Raw genomic sequence first — 18,547 nt, 5'->3', positions numbered from 1 at the left:
AAGTATGTCATAAACGCTTACAGCCTCCTCGTATCAAGGATGCTCGATTAAGAGGCCTCTTCAAGGAACAACAGCTGTAACAAATCCTCTTGTAACCTTAGCTAATAATTGAAACATTTCCTTTAGCATTAGCAACGTACGTTGATTACGTACCATTTAATATGTGTCACTGTACTTGAGGAAGTTAAGAGATATTTGTACATTTTGAAGAAAGATATAGACTAGATACTAAAATACAGGCATTGATTCAGTATTGAATCAATTCAATTACCATATCCATATATCTGCTTGCATTCCTATAAATTGATTCCTATTCAATTTTTTTCCTCGGTCTATTTCAATGGATTATCTGGACCAATAAACTTGAATAGCGTACTGATACAATGTCAAATGTTACTACGACATTCTGAATGTAATAATTTAGAGTTAATAGTAGAGCTTTGTTCCACACATATATGCTAATCTAATTCGGATACTTTTGTTAATGTGCAGCGTATTGAAAGTTATGTACGGAGAGAGTAATTTTGTATAATTACTCTGAAACTTAGCAATGAATTTCACAGATGCATGTTACATTAACTGAATGTGCGCTACTCTAAAGGCACTGTAAATCAGAATATCATATGAGATAAAAGACTGAAAATGTTAGACATTCATTCGAATCCCCCATTGTTGGTTTAGTATTATCATGAGTAGAAAAAGTCATAATATAAAGGGTGATTTTTTTGCTGGTTTCTTTTTGGCAATACTGTTTTTGATAGATCACGCGTGAATCGTGTCTTGTGTCTTTATCAAACTTGTTCAGTTTGGTCTATAATTTAACCATGAATCGACTTACGAACGAACAACGCTTGCAAATTATTGAATTTTACTATCAAAATGCATGCTCGGTTAAGAGAGTGTGAAGTCGGTTAAGAAGTGCGCGATGCACTTCATCGATTGGCGATTTTATTTTTTTTTTGCCCAAAATGGAAGAATTGGACATGCCTCACACGTGGTTTCAAAAAGACGGTGCCACATACCACACGGCACGCGAAACAATAGCCCAATTGAGAGCCGTCTTCGGCGAACAGTTTATCTCACGTTTTGGGCCCGTCGATTGGCCGCCTAGATCGCGTGATCAAACGTCTTTGGACTATTTCTTATGCCTACAGGGATAAACCAGCAACGATTGACGCACTGGTAGCCAATATTGAAGCATTTAAGTATTCGTGATATACCGGCCGATATGTTGTAGAGAGTGTGCCGAAATGCGAATGGGCCATCTAAACCGGAGCCGTGGCCATCATTTGCATGAAATCATCTTCAAACATTAAATTATATTGATCGTTTTATCAATTCCATTATAGATTACATCAACATTTTCAAGTTTTTTGTGTTTTTTTTGAAAATCAAATCCTATACCTCTTAAAAAATCACCCGTTATTTATAAATACCTACCCATATCATTAGTATGTATGCTACACAATTGTTCTGAATGATGCGTTTTGTTTTATGACCAATGTGATATAAACAGAGAAACACAATTTCTTGTCAATATTTTATTAAAATATGTTGTCTATATTCACGAATCACGGTAAGTACTTAAAGTTACGTAATAAATACAGTCATACTTTTTATTCGAAACTTTCATCCTTTTATGCAAATTGTTTTTTTCCATAAATTTCAATAGTCGGTACTTTTACAGGGTTTGGTGAGACTTTGTTTTCACATACTCTGATAAAACATTCCTTAAATAAAACATAATCTGATTAAGTTCTCAATTCCTCTCATTAGAATTAAATTAAAATTCAAACAACGTTTTTAATGGTTCATTCTTCTCTACGCATATTATGATGGACTTCAGAAACTAGCAGGTTCACATTATCAACCTATTGAATATGATCTTTTGAAAGCGGCATACCGCCTGCTTCGACAATATTTCCGTTTAAATTTTCTTCTTCGTTGATAATTTTTCAAATTATCTCCATACACAGTCTCTAAAACATGTGTCCATTTTTCGTCTAGATCCTCCGCTGGTTTGTCGTTAACTAGTATTATTGGTTTAATAAATGCTGGGCGTTTGTTTTCTTTTGTTTCGTTGTCCTCCTTTAATAACGTTGTACACACTTCTGCCCAAGTGTGAGTGTCTTGAGGAGAATTTACTTTGGAATTGTCTTTGTTCGATATAACGGATATTTCTACGCTATTGTGTGACACGTCGTCGGAACGCTGGTCTTCTGTATGTTCTAAAGACGCTGCATTCAACGCCGCTTCTGCATCCAACAGCAATAACTGAAAACGTAAAAATAACTTATTTTTATTTCATTTTAAAAATGATCATCGATTTAATTGTCGTACCATTATAAATATCGTAAATATTGTGATAAATAAAAAACAACTCATTTTACATTGAAAATTAGAAATCTTATATTCTAATTTCTAACACAGTTAAATAATTTGCATGTACACGGGAACAGAGGAAGTCCCATATTAACTCATTTCCAAGAACAAAGGAAGCTACAGATTGAAACGAATTCAGATTAACGTTCATTGCGCTGTAAACTTACAGATAGTTTGTAATAAAGCTTAAATGTATCCGTGCAGTTGAATTTCCTATTCATAACCCAAAAGTCTCGTAAAACTACGACAAACAAATCCCAAACGTCTTTTGATGGTAATTCAACTACGGCCACAGTTCAAGACTTATTGTCGTACTTAGTGTTTATAACAAAAATGTTTTCATATTATTCTTTCGCGTCGACTGTTTAAAATTTGAATCCAATTGATATTGAGAACGTTGTTGTATTTAAGCACTGAAGCTCTTTATCAATAAGATAATTGAAACATTTAAATTTAATTTTATTAAAATTTTGTGAAAAGAGCTTTTAGTTTTAGAAATGTACAACCTTAGTTTTAGAAATGTACAACCTAGACTCGTGTTTGTCCATATAAATAAAGCTTTTCTAAATTTATACATATTCCTTAACAGTATGGGTAAGTATAAAATTTATAACATAATATCGTTCTTTGTCTTTATTGAACGATTGTAATTAAAACCTTAATTGATAAAAGAATTCCCATGCATATTTTATTGAATCTAAATTGAATATATTAGGGGTATCAGACTTTTATAATCAAATAATCTCTAGACTATTGGAATTGCTAATGTATTCTCCCTAGTATTTAACGCAGGACACCTGGAATGAAACTCGTTTGGATCGTTACGGTTAAATCAATTATTACTTTACTGTACCATCTGGACACAAGCCAAATACCGTTATGAATATCAATAAGAGGTATTTAAATAATTCGTTTTGGTACATATTAATAGCTCTGTTATAATTATAGGCTTCTGTGCCCTTTGAACTGATAATTAATTAAGTTACCGCCCCAGAATTGTGGGTGGAATTAACAAATTCAATAGTTCGTTATTAACGTTATATTTTATAAATGTTGTTGTGGCGTTATCATAGCTGAATATTCCTGCAACATCAATACAGGATAAGCCACAAGGTGAATATAGATGAAGTAAACTCAGGAGGCAACGATAGCTAACAATATTACGTTAGCGAGGTGTGCTGTCACTCCAATCAAATTAAACGGTGGCCGGTAACATGGTACATGTATCGAATTTTAGGTTATTGCGGTTCTCGAGCTAAGCCTGTTATAAACGACCTGTTTACCAACTTCGACCACCGCATAGTAAATTAATTTGTTATGTAAATTTACTGAGCGCCACGTAAACATTTTAAAATAAAATAGTGTTCTACAATTCTTTCATTTACTTTGACTGTGACGAATAATTTATCAACTGTGGACATTTTAATATTCGTGTAAATTAAGTGGAGCGGACAGATAAATGTTTTTTACAATTCTATTTTTTATATAGGTAACTAGTTATTGTCTGTTTCTCGGATGATTTTACGTAGGCACACCTAATTGGCTTAGTAAAACAGGGCGCTTTTTATAATAAGTATTTCAATGAGAAGTTACATAATATTGTATTGTTTCCCTCATAATACAGCCATTCAATTCTTTACAAAGAAAATTAAAATGGGTAGACGCTTGTTATAAATATTTATTTTTAACTTCTACCCCAACAAACACAGCTATGAATTTTTCAAATCATTACACACACCCACATAGGCGATAAAATGTTAATCACGTACTTGACTTTTTGAACTTAACCTTGCGTTTTAATGAGTGTTGTAAACAAAAGGGTTCGAAACGTAAACACAATTTTCGCGCTCATATTTTTGTTTATCAAAGCTTTAAATTATAGCGGTAGCGAAATAGCTGTAGTATTTTTATAGTATAGTTACAACAAACATATAACCAAGATAATATTATAACTGGTACTATACTAGTACTAGAGCTACAGTATCTTTAAATGCTATTATGCTCTATTTTTTGATATACCTATGCCTGTACAAAACTATCAAAGTATTAGGAGTTACTAGAAATGTAGAATAACGAAGTCGACAGCCAGCAGTAATTGGCTCTATACCTATGTCTATCTGTAGCATTGTAGGGATTTTCTTAAAAAAAAAACTCTTGATATAATTAATTCTACGAAGGCTAGATAATCATATAAAATTTCTAAATGTGTAAATATACGATTGGGTGACAAATGCGTATTAAAAAAGCCTCCTAATAATATTCTCGCTCATTATAAACCACAAATATAGGCATCGTGATTTGCTACAAAAGCCATATTTTTACGAATATAGATTTCCCTTGTGAATAAATTATTCCTTCTAAGGCAAAATCTTTCTAAGTCGTAGTGTTTATCTTTTAAAGGGTATATCAGTTCCTCGTGTAAGTGTTCTCAGTTGCTAGCCAAGAGTAACAAAAGAAACTTTGTTTTACATTGCAAAAATCCCCACAATTTTATATGGATGTGACACGTGTATCATTCTTTTGAAACAAACTTTCAGGTACTAAAGTTGAGGCTTTGCTGGCTTGGGCGTATTATCTTTGTGAATATTGTTTTCATATGATTGTATAAAAATATGTTTATTTAAATGTTTTATGTTAAAAACAGTATAAAACATTAAGTTTTATACTGTTTTTAACTATTTATCAGATGAACTATTTGTAATAAGATCGGGACAAACCAGCGAATTATTACTACAGTTTATTAATTAATACAGTGTATGATTTTCGTGTTAAACACTCTTTTTTATTATTTGTATGTGCTTAATTACCTTTTGACCTAAGAAAAATCGCTGTAAGCATTGAAGTAATAGATTTTCTGTTTAATAATCGTTTATGAGACGTTTAAGCCAATTTTCAGACCCAACATGTTATATCAAAATGTTAAAATAATGACGGTCTAAACTCTAATTCAATATCAAGTGATTATGGTCCACCCACAAACCGAACTTATGATCCTCTTTGAATGTAATAAACTTGTTTACAAGGAAGATCAAATAGAAGATAGTATTGGTCTACGTACATGAAATATATTTACATAACTGAACTTGAAAGTAAGATATGAAAATGTTATTTATTCTAGACTTCACAATAAATTCGATAACAGGTATGAATCTATCAATGGAATTCACTGAATTCTTTTAAAATCTTTCAGTTCACGAATTTATAAATAGCAATATTTTTTTTACTAAACGTTCATTAAACAAGCTATCTTTATGAATCACTAAACTGTTTATTCCAGGTTTTCTTTTTCACGTTAAAAAGCAGGAGATAATTTCAGGGTTATTCTAAAGGAAAATACTAGACAGTAATTACAATAATATTTTTTTTCTGCAGCACATTCATATTCCTAATAGGTTTCAAAATTAATTTTTGTCTTTTTATATTTCCAAAAATATCATGTACCTTATCCTGATATCATGAACATGATATTGAATGAAACCATAGTCAATGATTTATTGTTGAATATGTATTATATTCTGTTGTAAACATAATTGCCTTGTGGTATCTTTTTTATGAATATACTTCAACAATCAATTTAAAAAACAAATGATAAATGACAAATTAGATGAAACTGTAACAAAAAATCTAATTAACGTAACTCTACCGCGCTTATTTAACTAACTTTTCTCTCATTAAGATGCATAACATACCGTGGACCATGCTCTTGACTTTGCAATATATTTATACCAGCTGCTGTAAACACACGGTCAAAGCATCTTCTATCGATTGGCGGTAGTATTCGCAGATATTTACATAGAGCCAAACAGTGGAGGGAGTGAATCAGACGCTGTGTTTACAGAAAATCTCATCAGAGTCTCGATTTTGATGCTTCATATCATGGTTAGTGATGGATATACGTATAATAGTTCCGGGTTGCAAAATGCCTGTGTTTTGCACGCTTGTACGTATTTAACTATGTATTTAATATAGAAAATAGTGATAAAAACATGCCGTCTTATTTAATTATGTGGATATTCGTACTCATATCCCAAGAATATGTCACTTTTATTTAATCTCTTACTTATTTATAAAGATATAAAATGTCGACGACAAAAGGAAAACCATATTTGTATTTGGTAAACAAAGAGAAAATAAATAATCATTGAAGTTTACTTAGGAAAACTCTGACATTTACGTGGAATTAATGAGATTTATTATGAAAACATGTTTTGAGATAACAGGAAATTTCTTTTCAGAATGTTAGCATTGAATTGGGCGTGAGAAGTCATATGAGTGTTGATTTTTACAAATTAGTTTCACAGGATTTTTTTGCATAGTCCCCGCCTTCCTACGTAACATTATGACGAGAATAGTATATACAATATACATATTATTTATCCTTGTGCCTATTTTAAATTATAATTTATCCACTGATTACGATTATTTGATTTGATTTTTTTTTTTATTGTAAAGTCTAACAAAAGCGCAGGCTCACTTTCTGGAAGCTCATCGCCGCCCACGAGCGTTTGCATTGTCGGAGACTTTACGAAGATTTTGTTGGTCTTTCAGAATTCATAGGCTATATTATAATTATATTGGCTATATTATATATTGATTTATTTAATGTTAACCACAATAAAAACATCGTTGTATCGGTTTCTATCAATGAAGTCAATTTATTTAGCTTTTCTTGTCAAGTGTCCTGTCTTTGAAAGTTGAGAAATTGAGCGAATAAATCTCATATTATTGTGTGAAAAGATAATATGTACATACTAGAAATTTCTCAGAAATGTTGTGAATAATGTAAACCTTTAAGAAGCTTAACTAACTCAATTAATCCTCTATAAATTATTTATAATATAGTCAATTTTTGCCAAATTTTGACTGGCAACCTAGTCGATATATATTTTCCTAATTATATATAGACATAAAATTTTGGATTCATCAAAAAAACTATGAACTAAGTATATTGTTCATATTATTTATGAGACAATTCAAAGGCAGATAATATTATAATCAGTCCATTTGTATTTTCCTTTATGTGATAAGACAACGAAGACAATCATATCATATTGAATTGCCCGTGAAAGGTAATTGAATTAAGTAAGTATAATATGAATATAGATACTTATTTATTTTACGAAAAGCAAACGTTTTATGATTTATCAATGTTACGCTTTTTAAAATAAAGCTCATCTAAGATAACGCGATAGATTTAGTATTATAGAATTATAGATACAGTTATTCTACCATGTGAAAAATCCACAAAGACATCAAATTATCCAGCTTCTTGTTTAATAAAAAGGAGAATGGGCATTTTACTATGGAAGTTGGGCCTGAACCCTTGAGTTGGACCAATACACATGAGATATTGTTTTTATAATAGATCATAACACATACATAACGGGAAAAATATATATAAAAAAATAATCAACAAGGTTGTTATTTTTTTATTTTATTTTTTTCGTAAGGTATGTGTAATGATCTATCACAAAAACAATATTTCGTGTGTATTGGTCTTAGCCCAAGTTTCAGGACCAATTTGCCCATTCTCCTTTAGCATCATGTGCATAAAAGAAGACCACGCGTTTCCTTCTGTAATTTCTTGTTACCGTATCCCGCCTCGTGATCATTCTCTAAAGTTCTTACTAATACATTATTAACATTTACCCGTTTTTTATCCCTCGAAGCAGTGTATAGGACCCATCCAACGTACACGAACATAATGAGGGCTGGTACCACCAGACTGGCGACGACTGGAATGCGACGGACCCACGCGTGGTATATAGCCAGCATGAGAAGGCATATGCCTACGAGAATCGCTATGTAGCGACCGGTACGACGCCGCTCCTCCTGAAACATTTAGTGTGAATATTTATTTGTTACTTTTTTTTAGATATTTTTACATTTTTAATAGAACCTGTAGACTGGGTACAGTTGTGCCAGGTCCCGGTAGTGACAGTCGTCATATTTTCGAAAATATAGGGAATAGCAGAGGTCATGCAAGGGGAAAGACGAGCGGCTTGGTTGCATCATTTTCCGCGCAGTGAGTACGTGAGCAGAAGCCCATTTTGATTTTAACCGCCAAAAAGTAAGTTTTTTCGTTCATTTTCATTTCCAAATTACTAAAATATCTATGCTGATAGGGTATTGAGTGTTATTCATCGATATAAGTCACATATTAGCGGTTTAATATCAATAATTACATTTATTGTAGGTTATTTTGTCTTGGCGTGGTGATTGTATTTTTATAAAAACAGTCTCTGGTAACGGTTGTGACACTTTAACCGGGTACGGTTGTGACATAAGTAAAATCTGTTGTTTTTGTTTTAGATGCCTAGAAATCGCATCAGAAAAACTCAAAGAGTGTACCGTGTACCGTGTCGCAGTACGAAGATGCGTATGATGAAGTAAAACGCAGGACTTCTTTGCGCAGTGCTGCAGATTATTACTTATTTTGATAGACTTTCGCATAGCTGCTACTTTACTATGAGAATATTTTTGTTTTTTTTTTGTTTGAAAGATACCATGAGATGATTTCTTTGATAAGTATTGTAATTTTAACTAATTTTTAATGAGGACTATTATAGAAAGTCAGTATTAATGAAGACTCATAATATATCCTAAGATACTATAGTGCCTTGAAAGTTGTGAAAGATTAAACTGTTACCAGATTTTATCACTTTTGTAAGGAAAGTTATTTTTGTTAAATGAGTCATATTATAAAAAATAAATATTTCTTGCAATGTAAGTAATAAGTAAAGTCATGAAAAAGTATTTCATGATCATTTAGAGCATTTCTATCCTTTTGTGTAATCAATTCACATAATTTTCATACTGTCACTATTGACCCCCAGTACTGTCACAACCGCCCCTGGGATGTGGTCGATTGTGACAATCTTCCTTTGTTTAAATAAATATTTTTCATAATTTAACTATTTGATTTAGGCCTAAAGTTTTAACATTTAGTCGTTAACCAATGAATAAACTACATTATAAAACAGTTTTTGTTCAGATTATTAGCATAATTTAAAAAATATAGGCTGACAAACTAAAATTGTCACTACCGTACCCAGTCTACCCTATCCATCATATACCATCTTGACGTGAACGTGTTAAATATTCCTATAGCGTTAAATTATACGCTTGGTTATGAAGTTTATGACACAACAAGAAGTATTATTCATTATATTGGAGTGAGAAGGTTATTTCCGAGCCTGACAAAATTAACGTCGAGTTCAAGTATTGCCAGGCTTACACGACATTAATTGAATTTTAAAATCTACCCCAGAATTGTACGTAAATCTCATATTTTGTTTATTTTACAATTCTGAATTCATTCCTTGTTACTTATAGAATAAGTAGAGTGTTTCTCGTAATCCACATCTGCGGATATTACAAGTCTTGTCAATCGACACGTAAAATTGAATTTCGTAAACATAGGTACGTTATTACATCAATTCTCCATCTCTTTTCAAAATAAAACATCCATTGTTTATGTAATTTTCTTTTATAGATTACTTTAAAATTGCAGACTTTCATTTTCGTAATGGAATAAATGATGAATTTCAGGAATTGCTTATTGATGTGAAAATTATTAATTCTTGGCAAAGTGTTAAAGAGTTAATTTATACGTTAGTATATTAAAAGGAGATTGTACTGTACAAGACGGAAGCAGTAGAATGAACAGACAAACAGACTGTAAAACAGGGAACGTAAAGATTTTTTTTTTTTAATTATGTTCTCTCATTTCGGTGGAGTGAATTTAAAATGTCTTAGTTTATTGTTTTAATTTATATCAGTAATTTTGATAGATATGTACAAAAATCAATGCATGCCACTTAACAGTAAAACAAGATTCATCATTAAAATGGATTAACATTTTATATACCTACAATATTAAACTAAATGTGTGTATATTTAATTGGGAAATAGGAAAATAAAGAGAAACGATAATATTTTTATAGCGGTTTAACATGAATGCTCACAATCGTAGAATATTCTTATTTATTTAATCCTATCTGTGTAACAATATTTTCATACTGAAACTGTTGATTTTATCCATTTTTTATTACAACAGAATACTGATAGGAATTTTGATTGTATTTTTGTAAAATACGTATATTTAACTATTCGAAATAATAATTCAATGAGAAAGCGCAATAATGGTTACAAGGTAACAGCGATATCTGTGAATGAGTTCCTTAGGGTAAGTGTACAAACTTTTTTGTAACATGGTCTATGCAATTTGAAGTATTCTATATCTCTACTATCTATACTTAATATATATTATAAAGCTCAAGAGTTTGTTTGTTTGAACGCGCTAATCTCAGGAACTACTGGTCCGATTTGAAAACTTCTAGGTATCGGTGTTAGATAGCTCGCTTATCGAGGAAGGTTTATAGGCTTTATATCATCACGCTAAGACCAACAGGAGCGGAATACTGCGGGTAAAACCGCGGGGCACAGGTATAACATATAATTACATCCGTTCAGAAATGAATTCATTTTTCTAAACGGCTCGCGTCAAAGACCGATCAATCTCCTTTCGGTTCTGTCAACCGTGCGTAAATATATTGAATAGGAAATGTTGACAGACATAATATAGGGTCGCCCCAGTCGTTTACCCTGTCAGGACCTTTACAATGACCAATGACCTGTTTTATATCTAGATTTTGTATAATTTTTTTAATTTCGTGTGACAATTATGATGAACGACAATATGAAACTAAAGCCACATATAGCGATGCAATAATAAAGAGCTTGTTAGTTTGAATGTGGTAATCTCAGTAGACAGTATAACTACTGGGTCGATTTCAAAATTATTTCACTTCGCTGGATATGGACATTGTACATGATCTCTGAATGCTATATTAGTAGGAAGGCTGATGCCGAGGCGGACCAATATTCTCAAAATAAAATTTAACGATATAATTCCGGTAGGTAAGTTTGAAACATTACTTTTATAACTTTCCTATTGAAAAAACAACAACATTTAATTTATGGAAGTTTTTGTACGGCTCAATCTTCTTTCAATTGTTTGGTGTGGATACTGGATAGGTACACCCACGTTCCTTTTACATCTTTATGAATTTAATAAATAAATCAAAGTTATATTTCTATGTCTTGAAAAGGGTAGATAAAACTGAAGTACAGACAGAAAATAATACCCACTGGATATTTCAAGAGCCTTATGATATATTTTACTTTATATCGATTATTTAATCTCAAATTCTAGTAAATTTAAACTAAATTTAAATTTGGGATTTTATGAAATTCGTTTAAAAAAAAAACATTTGTATTTTCCAACAAATTCTCTTCGTATTGTAAAGATAACAATTAGGTACAACTTAACATCTATTTTAGTTTTCTAATACGAAAATTACGAAATACAAGAATTACTAAATACCCTATTTATAAAGCCTGAAATAATTTGTTCATCAAATACACAGATAATTTATCAAAATAATTTCAACAAGCTTGTCCTAGAGAGTCTAATTAATTCAGGTATTTAGTTTATTTCGTGAAATTCTTTTACTCCACTGAAACGAATTTGTGTGGGCGAAAGAACACACGTGGTTTCAGAGCTATACAAATTTTAACAGGTGATTTTGATAGCTCATACAGTCATTTACAAGAAAAACTCTACACTCATACTTTTACGTAAACATGGCAGTTAATTTTACAAGTGGTAGACAGTAGACTTATTGGGATATTTTAACTTCATGTCTTAAGTGTGTTTTTAATATTTGCATATTCATTTACGTATTAAATCGGCAATTATAAATATGTTTTATTCTTAAAATTTTTACACTAACTAGAACTCGAACTTGAATTTGTTTATAATACCTATAATGTGGTAATTTTTTTGGTGACGTTTAGATGCTAGTTTGTAAGTATGTACCTACTCATGAAGTTTATATTATCATCATACATACCTACATGATACCTACTAACATTCCTACGTTCGTATTGTTAGGTGCTTGTTATAGTTTCTTTCACGAAGCCTAGATATATTGCCAACTCTTCTATTATTATCTATCCTAGATCTTAATTGAGATTGATAACAAGTCACATAAATTATTGTTAATTTTTATCAATGTACGTTGAAGTGGTTAGATATTGGTTACATAGAAATTGGTTTATTATCAAAAGAAACGTCAAAATAGTTGTGTGATGATGATAAAAAAAATATTTTTCACATTGGTATAAACCCACTATTGTAGGTATCGATGTTTTTATTATATTGTCATTTTGTAGTTTAGGCTAATAAACATATTATTAATTCTGAAAATATAAATTCGTATCGCAAAAATGTTGTAAATAATATGAATGTGATAAAATCCTTCTTGAGAGATAAATATTTTAGTTATATAATATAAAAATAAAACTAATACGAACAAACAATTTAAAAAAATATAGATGCAAGTCAGAAATAATATTTTGTTAAAAATTAAAAATATACCTGACCTTTCAGTTATTCTCTTTAATTAAAATATCGCAGAAATGTTAATCAAGGATCATTAATTAAATCTCACACTACTGTGTGAAAATATTTTGTTCAATACCAAACAAGCATAGAGGAACGGAAATTCATATTATTATTATTATTTTATATTAACTTAGGTACGCGTTCTGATCAGAGCCGTATTGATAAACATCGAAATTAATCTCTTCATCGTAAAACAACAGGATTTATTAAAAGTAAACAACTGTAGATACAAGGAATTATAAATTAACTGAATAAATAAAGTGTGAGTTTATTCAGATAATTTATAATTCAGTTAATTTATAATACCAAAAAATTTTAAAGAATTAAATTCTAGAATTGTTAGTATCTATCTATGGGAAAAATATTTTCATGGTTAAAATTTACTGCATAAACTGTACAGCGCCGCTAAATTTTAATATTATTAAAGAAAATAGAAAGTAAAGTTTTGTTATTTTAAAATTACCTTTACAGAAGAGACAGGCGGTTTATGAAGAAGGTTGACTGAGCTTCTTACCTCGTTGTTTAATTTCAAATTCATTTCGCTGTTAAAGGAAAATTACAACCATGTTAAACCTCAACTAAATTATATTAAAACTTGTTATTATTTATTTATTAAATACCTAGCCCATCGCTCCAATTTATTTAATGTAAATATTATTTATAAATACTTATTTAAACACACCTAACACTAAAACTCGTTTAACGAACAAATGAATTCGCGAAGTCAGTGCGTGTGCGCGTACTCTGATAGAGGCGCCAGAACACTGCAAGAATTAACATAAATACATAATGAACTTACGCTATGTTTACTCCGACCGTTAAAAACGCGTAAAGCTCTGTAAGTTTAGGTATCACTCGGGAACGCACCGCTTTTAGGTACATCCATCTCACCGTTTCCACGATGCTATAACAATGGAGCATTTAATCATTTAGAACGTAAATATCGGCGGTTGAAGCTTTCCAGAGCGATTTTTATTGACTGCACAATGTTAACCATACACGCTTACTATAAACAATTTTTGCTAGCCATAATGTATCTACCTTGTAAAACCACAATCGAAAATTGCAAACATATTCACCGCTCCGTTGAGAGATGATTTGCGGTTTCCCTGTTCGGATATTTTATATTTTTAGGGTTCTGTCAGCTTAAATCACTATTTACTTAGTATAGGAAACTATTTAAATTAAAATTAATTTCGTCGATTAATTTTAAGGTCATAAAGTTCTGTTTTGCCACTGTATATGTTGCATATTTGTGTAAAAAAGCATTCTTTAAAGTTTGTTTTATACATACAGAACCCAAAAATGGATTGAATAAATTCACCTGGCTCCTTGTATTCATAGCGGGAAGGCGTTTTTATAGTTTGTTTTGTTCTCGCCAATAAACTACACAACTAGCCAGACAACAGTGTTATTGAATTATGAAATTTTCCTATATGTATATTTTATCTTTTTGCATTTTATGGACTCGACACCTGTCATGTCCTACCTACTTATAATTTATTACGAATAAACTTTCAATTGAATCTTCAGTACATAAATAAATTCGTTTTCATCTCTTGCAAACACACTACCTACATATTATATTTATAATCCATTCGCATCTATGAAAAATGGAGATAATATAGTAAAAGTTTTTGTTACAATTATTTTCAAAAAAATATTAATTTAAAAGATTGTCGCATCATGGCAATACAGTCACGTTATGGTGTAAGGTGACGAATTTAGTGTCTTTGAATCTTGCTAAAGAAGTTTCACTTCTGACACGAATGCTCGGCACACACGCTCTTTTTTCATAATGCTTTATGTTCCGGATAAAACCGTGTTGTGTTACTAGTTGTATGTATAAATGCGATAATTATATCATTGTTCTATTATGCTTAGTTATCTTTCGTTTGTTTCAGGATCGCAGACGAAGTTAAATTATCATCATTGGACAATCACCAACGTGAAAAGAAATTGATGATTCAAAGCTTATCTCTTTCTGTCTCATTACACGAAATATTTATTAAATAGTTATTTAATATTTTATTTCTTTACTAAGGTCTTTCTGTACTAATTTATAAAGAGATACGATTTAGCGAGAGAAAAGCTCACTAGAAAACGCTCACTAGAAAAAGCTCACTAGAAAAGCTCTATAGATAAGCTCACTCGAAAAGCTCAAAAGATAAGCTCTATAGATCAGCTCACTCGAAAAGCTCAATAGATAAGCACACTAGAAAAGGCTCACTAGGAAAGCTCACTAGAAAAGCTCTTTAGATAAGCTCACTCGAAAAGCTCAATAGATAAGCACACTAGAAAAAGCTCACTAGGAAAGCTCACTAGAAAAAGCTCACTCGAAAAGCTCTATAGATAAGCTCACTCGAAAAGCTCAATAGATAAGCTCACTAGAAAAAGCTTACTAAAAAAGTCAAAAGTGCAACTTGTGACCGGTACAGATAGATTGCTCATAATTAGGTCTATCATTGATAAAAATACCAGATTCCACCATGGAGGCGTTCGGATCGGGAATTGACACTTGAAAACAGAAGAAGATGAAGAAGAGAAGACATTGGTTAAGCCCCAGAACAGCTGTTAAACATTTCGATAGCGCAGTAATACCTTATCTTTTTTTATTTAAGTAGATACCTTATTACTTGACTATATTTTTAAAGACTACAGTATTCCGATGAATCTAGAAAGTTTACCTACGTTGTTTGTTTAACTATTCAAATGCTAATAATTGAGTCTGCATTGTTTATGTCGCGATAAATTTGACCCGTCCAGTATTTTAACAGATAAAATATAATCATCATTTAAAATGGAACAGATGTTCTCACTTCAGAATAGAAAAGAATAAACTTGTTTAAATTTTAATGCTGACATGCTTTTAATTTATGTAGAGTGCTTTCCGGTACACGTTGAAATAACAATTCCTCATTGTTTATACTAGAATATACCATAAAGTGTATAAGTTATTAGTTATCCATAAAATAAAACGTCTGTTGCTATTAATTTTGAAAGGGAGGTACGTATATCATATGTAACCGATGTTCAATTTGCCCGCGATCTTATTCAAGGAAAGCTATGTAGTGTTGCAGAATCTATACTAATATTATAACGCTGAAGATATTGTTTGTTTGAACGCGCTAATCTCAAGAACTACTGGTCCGATTTAAAAAGTTCTTTCGGTGTTAGATAGCCCATTTATCGAGGAAGGCTATAGGCTGTATATCATTATGCTTAGATTAACAGGAGCGGAGCCACGCGGGTGAAACCGCGAGGCAACCGCAAGCGCAGCTAGTATCAGATATCTAAGAAAAACAGACTTACTCTAATTGTAAATTTGAAAAACGAATTAAGCCTATAAAATGTTTAAAAAGAGTTACTTGTTAGGAAAGATTCCTAAAACTACAGACTAAACTAACTTTACCTTTAGGTAGGTTGCTACACGTTAGATAGTTACGTCAACAAAATAAAAAGAACATGTTTAAGAAATATGTTTCAATTTATGTAAATTAATGTAATATAGAAGCATTTAAGCAAAAAGTACCCGATAAGTTTACTATTTCCCCAGTAGGTACATCACCATAACGTCATTTAATAGGTATACCAGTGACCACGCGACTCATCTTGAAAGCTCACGAAAATAACATCGAATAAAGTCTAAAAATACTACAACCTATAATTGTCTAGTTCAGAAACATTTTTAGAATACTGCCAAGGATAAAAAGAAAACAACCTCTCCTTACAGAGTTATTTCATGTCATCTCTGTACATCGCTTCCTTTCCAAGCGCGCCAAGCATGAAGTTGAAAGTTCCATAGAGCTGAATGCCAGATAAATGCTACAAGATCTAGGGTAAGAATGCGTGCACCTATGTCATTGACCTATGGCATGCTGCCCAATGCGTTGTGCCAACATTATGACACCATAACTCACTCGCGTTCCTGCCAAGAGATGCAACTCGCACCAGTAGAATATAAAGAAAACCTTCACTCAATTTATCCGTGTCAAGAGATCTTTTCTCTACAATGAAGTATTCCAAAAGAATAATACAAAATGTTGCCTTGAAAAACGCACTTGATAGCATATTATTATGTGGGTCTACCAAAGAGCTTTTTTCTGTTTATTGTGATTTGTAATTTTTAAATTACAAATTAATTACACCTTGTAAATAAATTATAAAACATCTTGGGAAATCAAAATAAAACAACAAAAACTTTTGTTCATTTACCAGCTCTATCTCTTGAGAGTAAAATAAACGTTACAAAACTTTTTTTAAATCTTGAGATTAATTTTCTCGACAAAATCTTTCAAATTAAATATTTATACTAATGTAGAAGTTTATGAAAATAATTACCTAGTTGGAGTATAAATTTATAAATACAATCTACTTAAAAGCTTAGATATAAGGAAAAGTTTTGTCGTATGACTATGACGAGCGGTAGGTATAATTTTATATGATGTAGGTAAATGTAACTACGACATACCTACGTCTAGAAATCTTTATAGGTAGTAGTCATACATATTCTTATTCAAAATAACTCCCGAGAAGGTACATTATTGCTAAAGTTTATTAATCACCGCAACCATTATTCGCCTTTACTTAAACTTAGGTAATTTTACCCGCTATATATTAGAACAAATATTTCGCATTATACATCATTTTCATTGATAATACCTGTAATAGAGTTCCTTTCTTAATATGATAGAGTCGTTCAATTATGTTCACTGTATTAATTTTAATGAATCGTAAAATGTCAGAGGATCAGTACCAAACGCACGTAGCGAATTTGTAAACGGTTTTAAAACGAACCTGACCTGGTTACATTATTTTTGCAGGATCGTAAATAATTTCTTTGTAACTCACTGTCATAACATTATTTTTGAACTAAAGGCTGCCATAAATCAAAAGCGATGTTTTAATTTGCTCGTTGTATTTGGTAAACAATCTTTATTTCTCGTCTTAATCTTAAAAGTTTTCATTATGAGAATGTCTGTTAAAATTAAATCGGTAGAAAACAGATATGCATGCTATACCTACAGTTATTCTAAGATTCAATATCAGTGCTTATTATAATCATCACAACACCTGTCTCATACTCTTTATAGATCACGACGAATTATGATTGTGAAATTAGATAAGTCTCCAGCTAGATCCTTACTTATCTAAGTTTGGGAACTTTTATAGTATAAACGGCTTTTGCCAGCTTCTTGTAAACCAGTTTTAGTGCTACCCTTTGACATCACTCCATTTTAGAGTTTCCGGTGAGACAGCATACCTAGCACATGTACCTACATAATGTGTGTGGGAGTTTCAGCAATAACGTTTATCGATCTCGGTTTATGCACTGCTTAGAAAGAGTTTTATGTCCTTGCTATACGACCTTTCAAGAAAATTTAACAAAGTATTCGTTATTGTGAAATGTTTGATAATAATGTGTTTTAATGGCCTGTTGTTCTAGTCATTTGTTATTGATAAATGGTACATAATATATTACTTTCTTTCATATTTTGTATAAAGACTTTACCTCCTAACTATTAATTACCTACCTGTAATATCCAAACGCTACTTTCGTTTTTCTATAGATTATTCAGTATGGACAATAGGTCTTCTATCACATGAAAGACGTTCAAACACATTTTCGTGATTACGCGGATTGTGCGGACGTTATTGTAAGATATTGTAAAACCTTGTAACCACAATTCCTAC

The 18,547-nt window shown here is 31.3% G+C and overlaps 1 protein-coding gene across 1 annotated transcript; it reads right to left on the bottom strand.

The window, feature by feature from the left end:
• Nucleotides 1-1,598: 1,598 nt before the first annotated feature.
• On the bottom strand, nucleotides 1,599-13,602 carry LOC149486019 (uncharacterized). The gene is made up of 4 exons (XM_089698733.1): nucleotides 13,536-13,602; nucleotides 13,317-13,395; nucleotides 8,032-8,214; nucleotides 1,599-2,274 (listed from the first exon to the last, which is right to left on the bottom strand). The coding sequence occupies exons 2-4, from the start codon at nucleotides 13,389-13,391 to the stop codon at nucleotides 1,867-1,869; spliced, it is 666 nt and encodes a 221-aa protein (XP_089554859.1). The 5' UTR covers nucleotides 13,392-13,395; nucleotides 13,536-13,602; the 3' UTR covers nucleotides 1,599-1,866.
• Between the last annotated feature and the right edge of the window lie 4,945 nt (nucleotides 13,603-18,547).

Source organism: Colias philodice, chromosome 9 (genome assembly GCF_061535455.1).
Source record: "Colias philodice isolate Cphi_HAF_F1 chromosome 9, ilColPhil1 Martin Lab GWU primary, whole genome shotgun sequence".
Lineage (NCBI taxonomy): Eukaryota > Metazoa > Arthropoda > Insecta > Lepidoptera > Pieridae > Colias > Colias philodice.
Note: the sequence above shows the minus strand (reverse complement) of the source record. Positions and strands in the feature narration are given on the sequence as shown.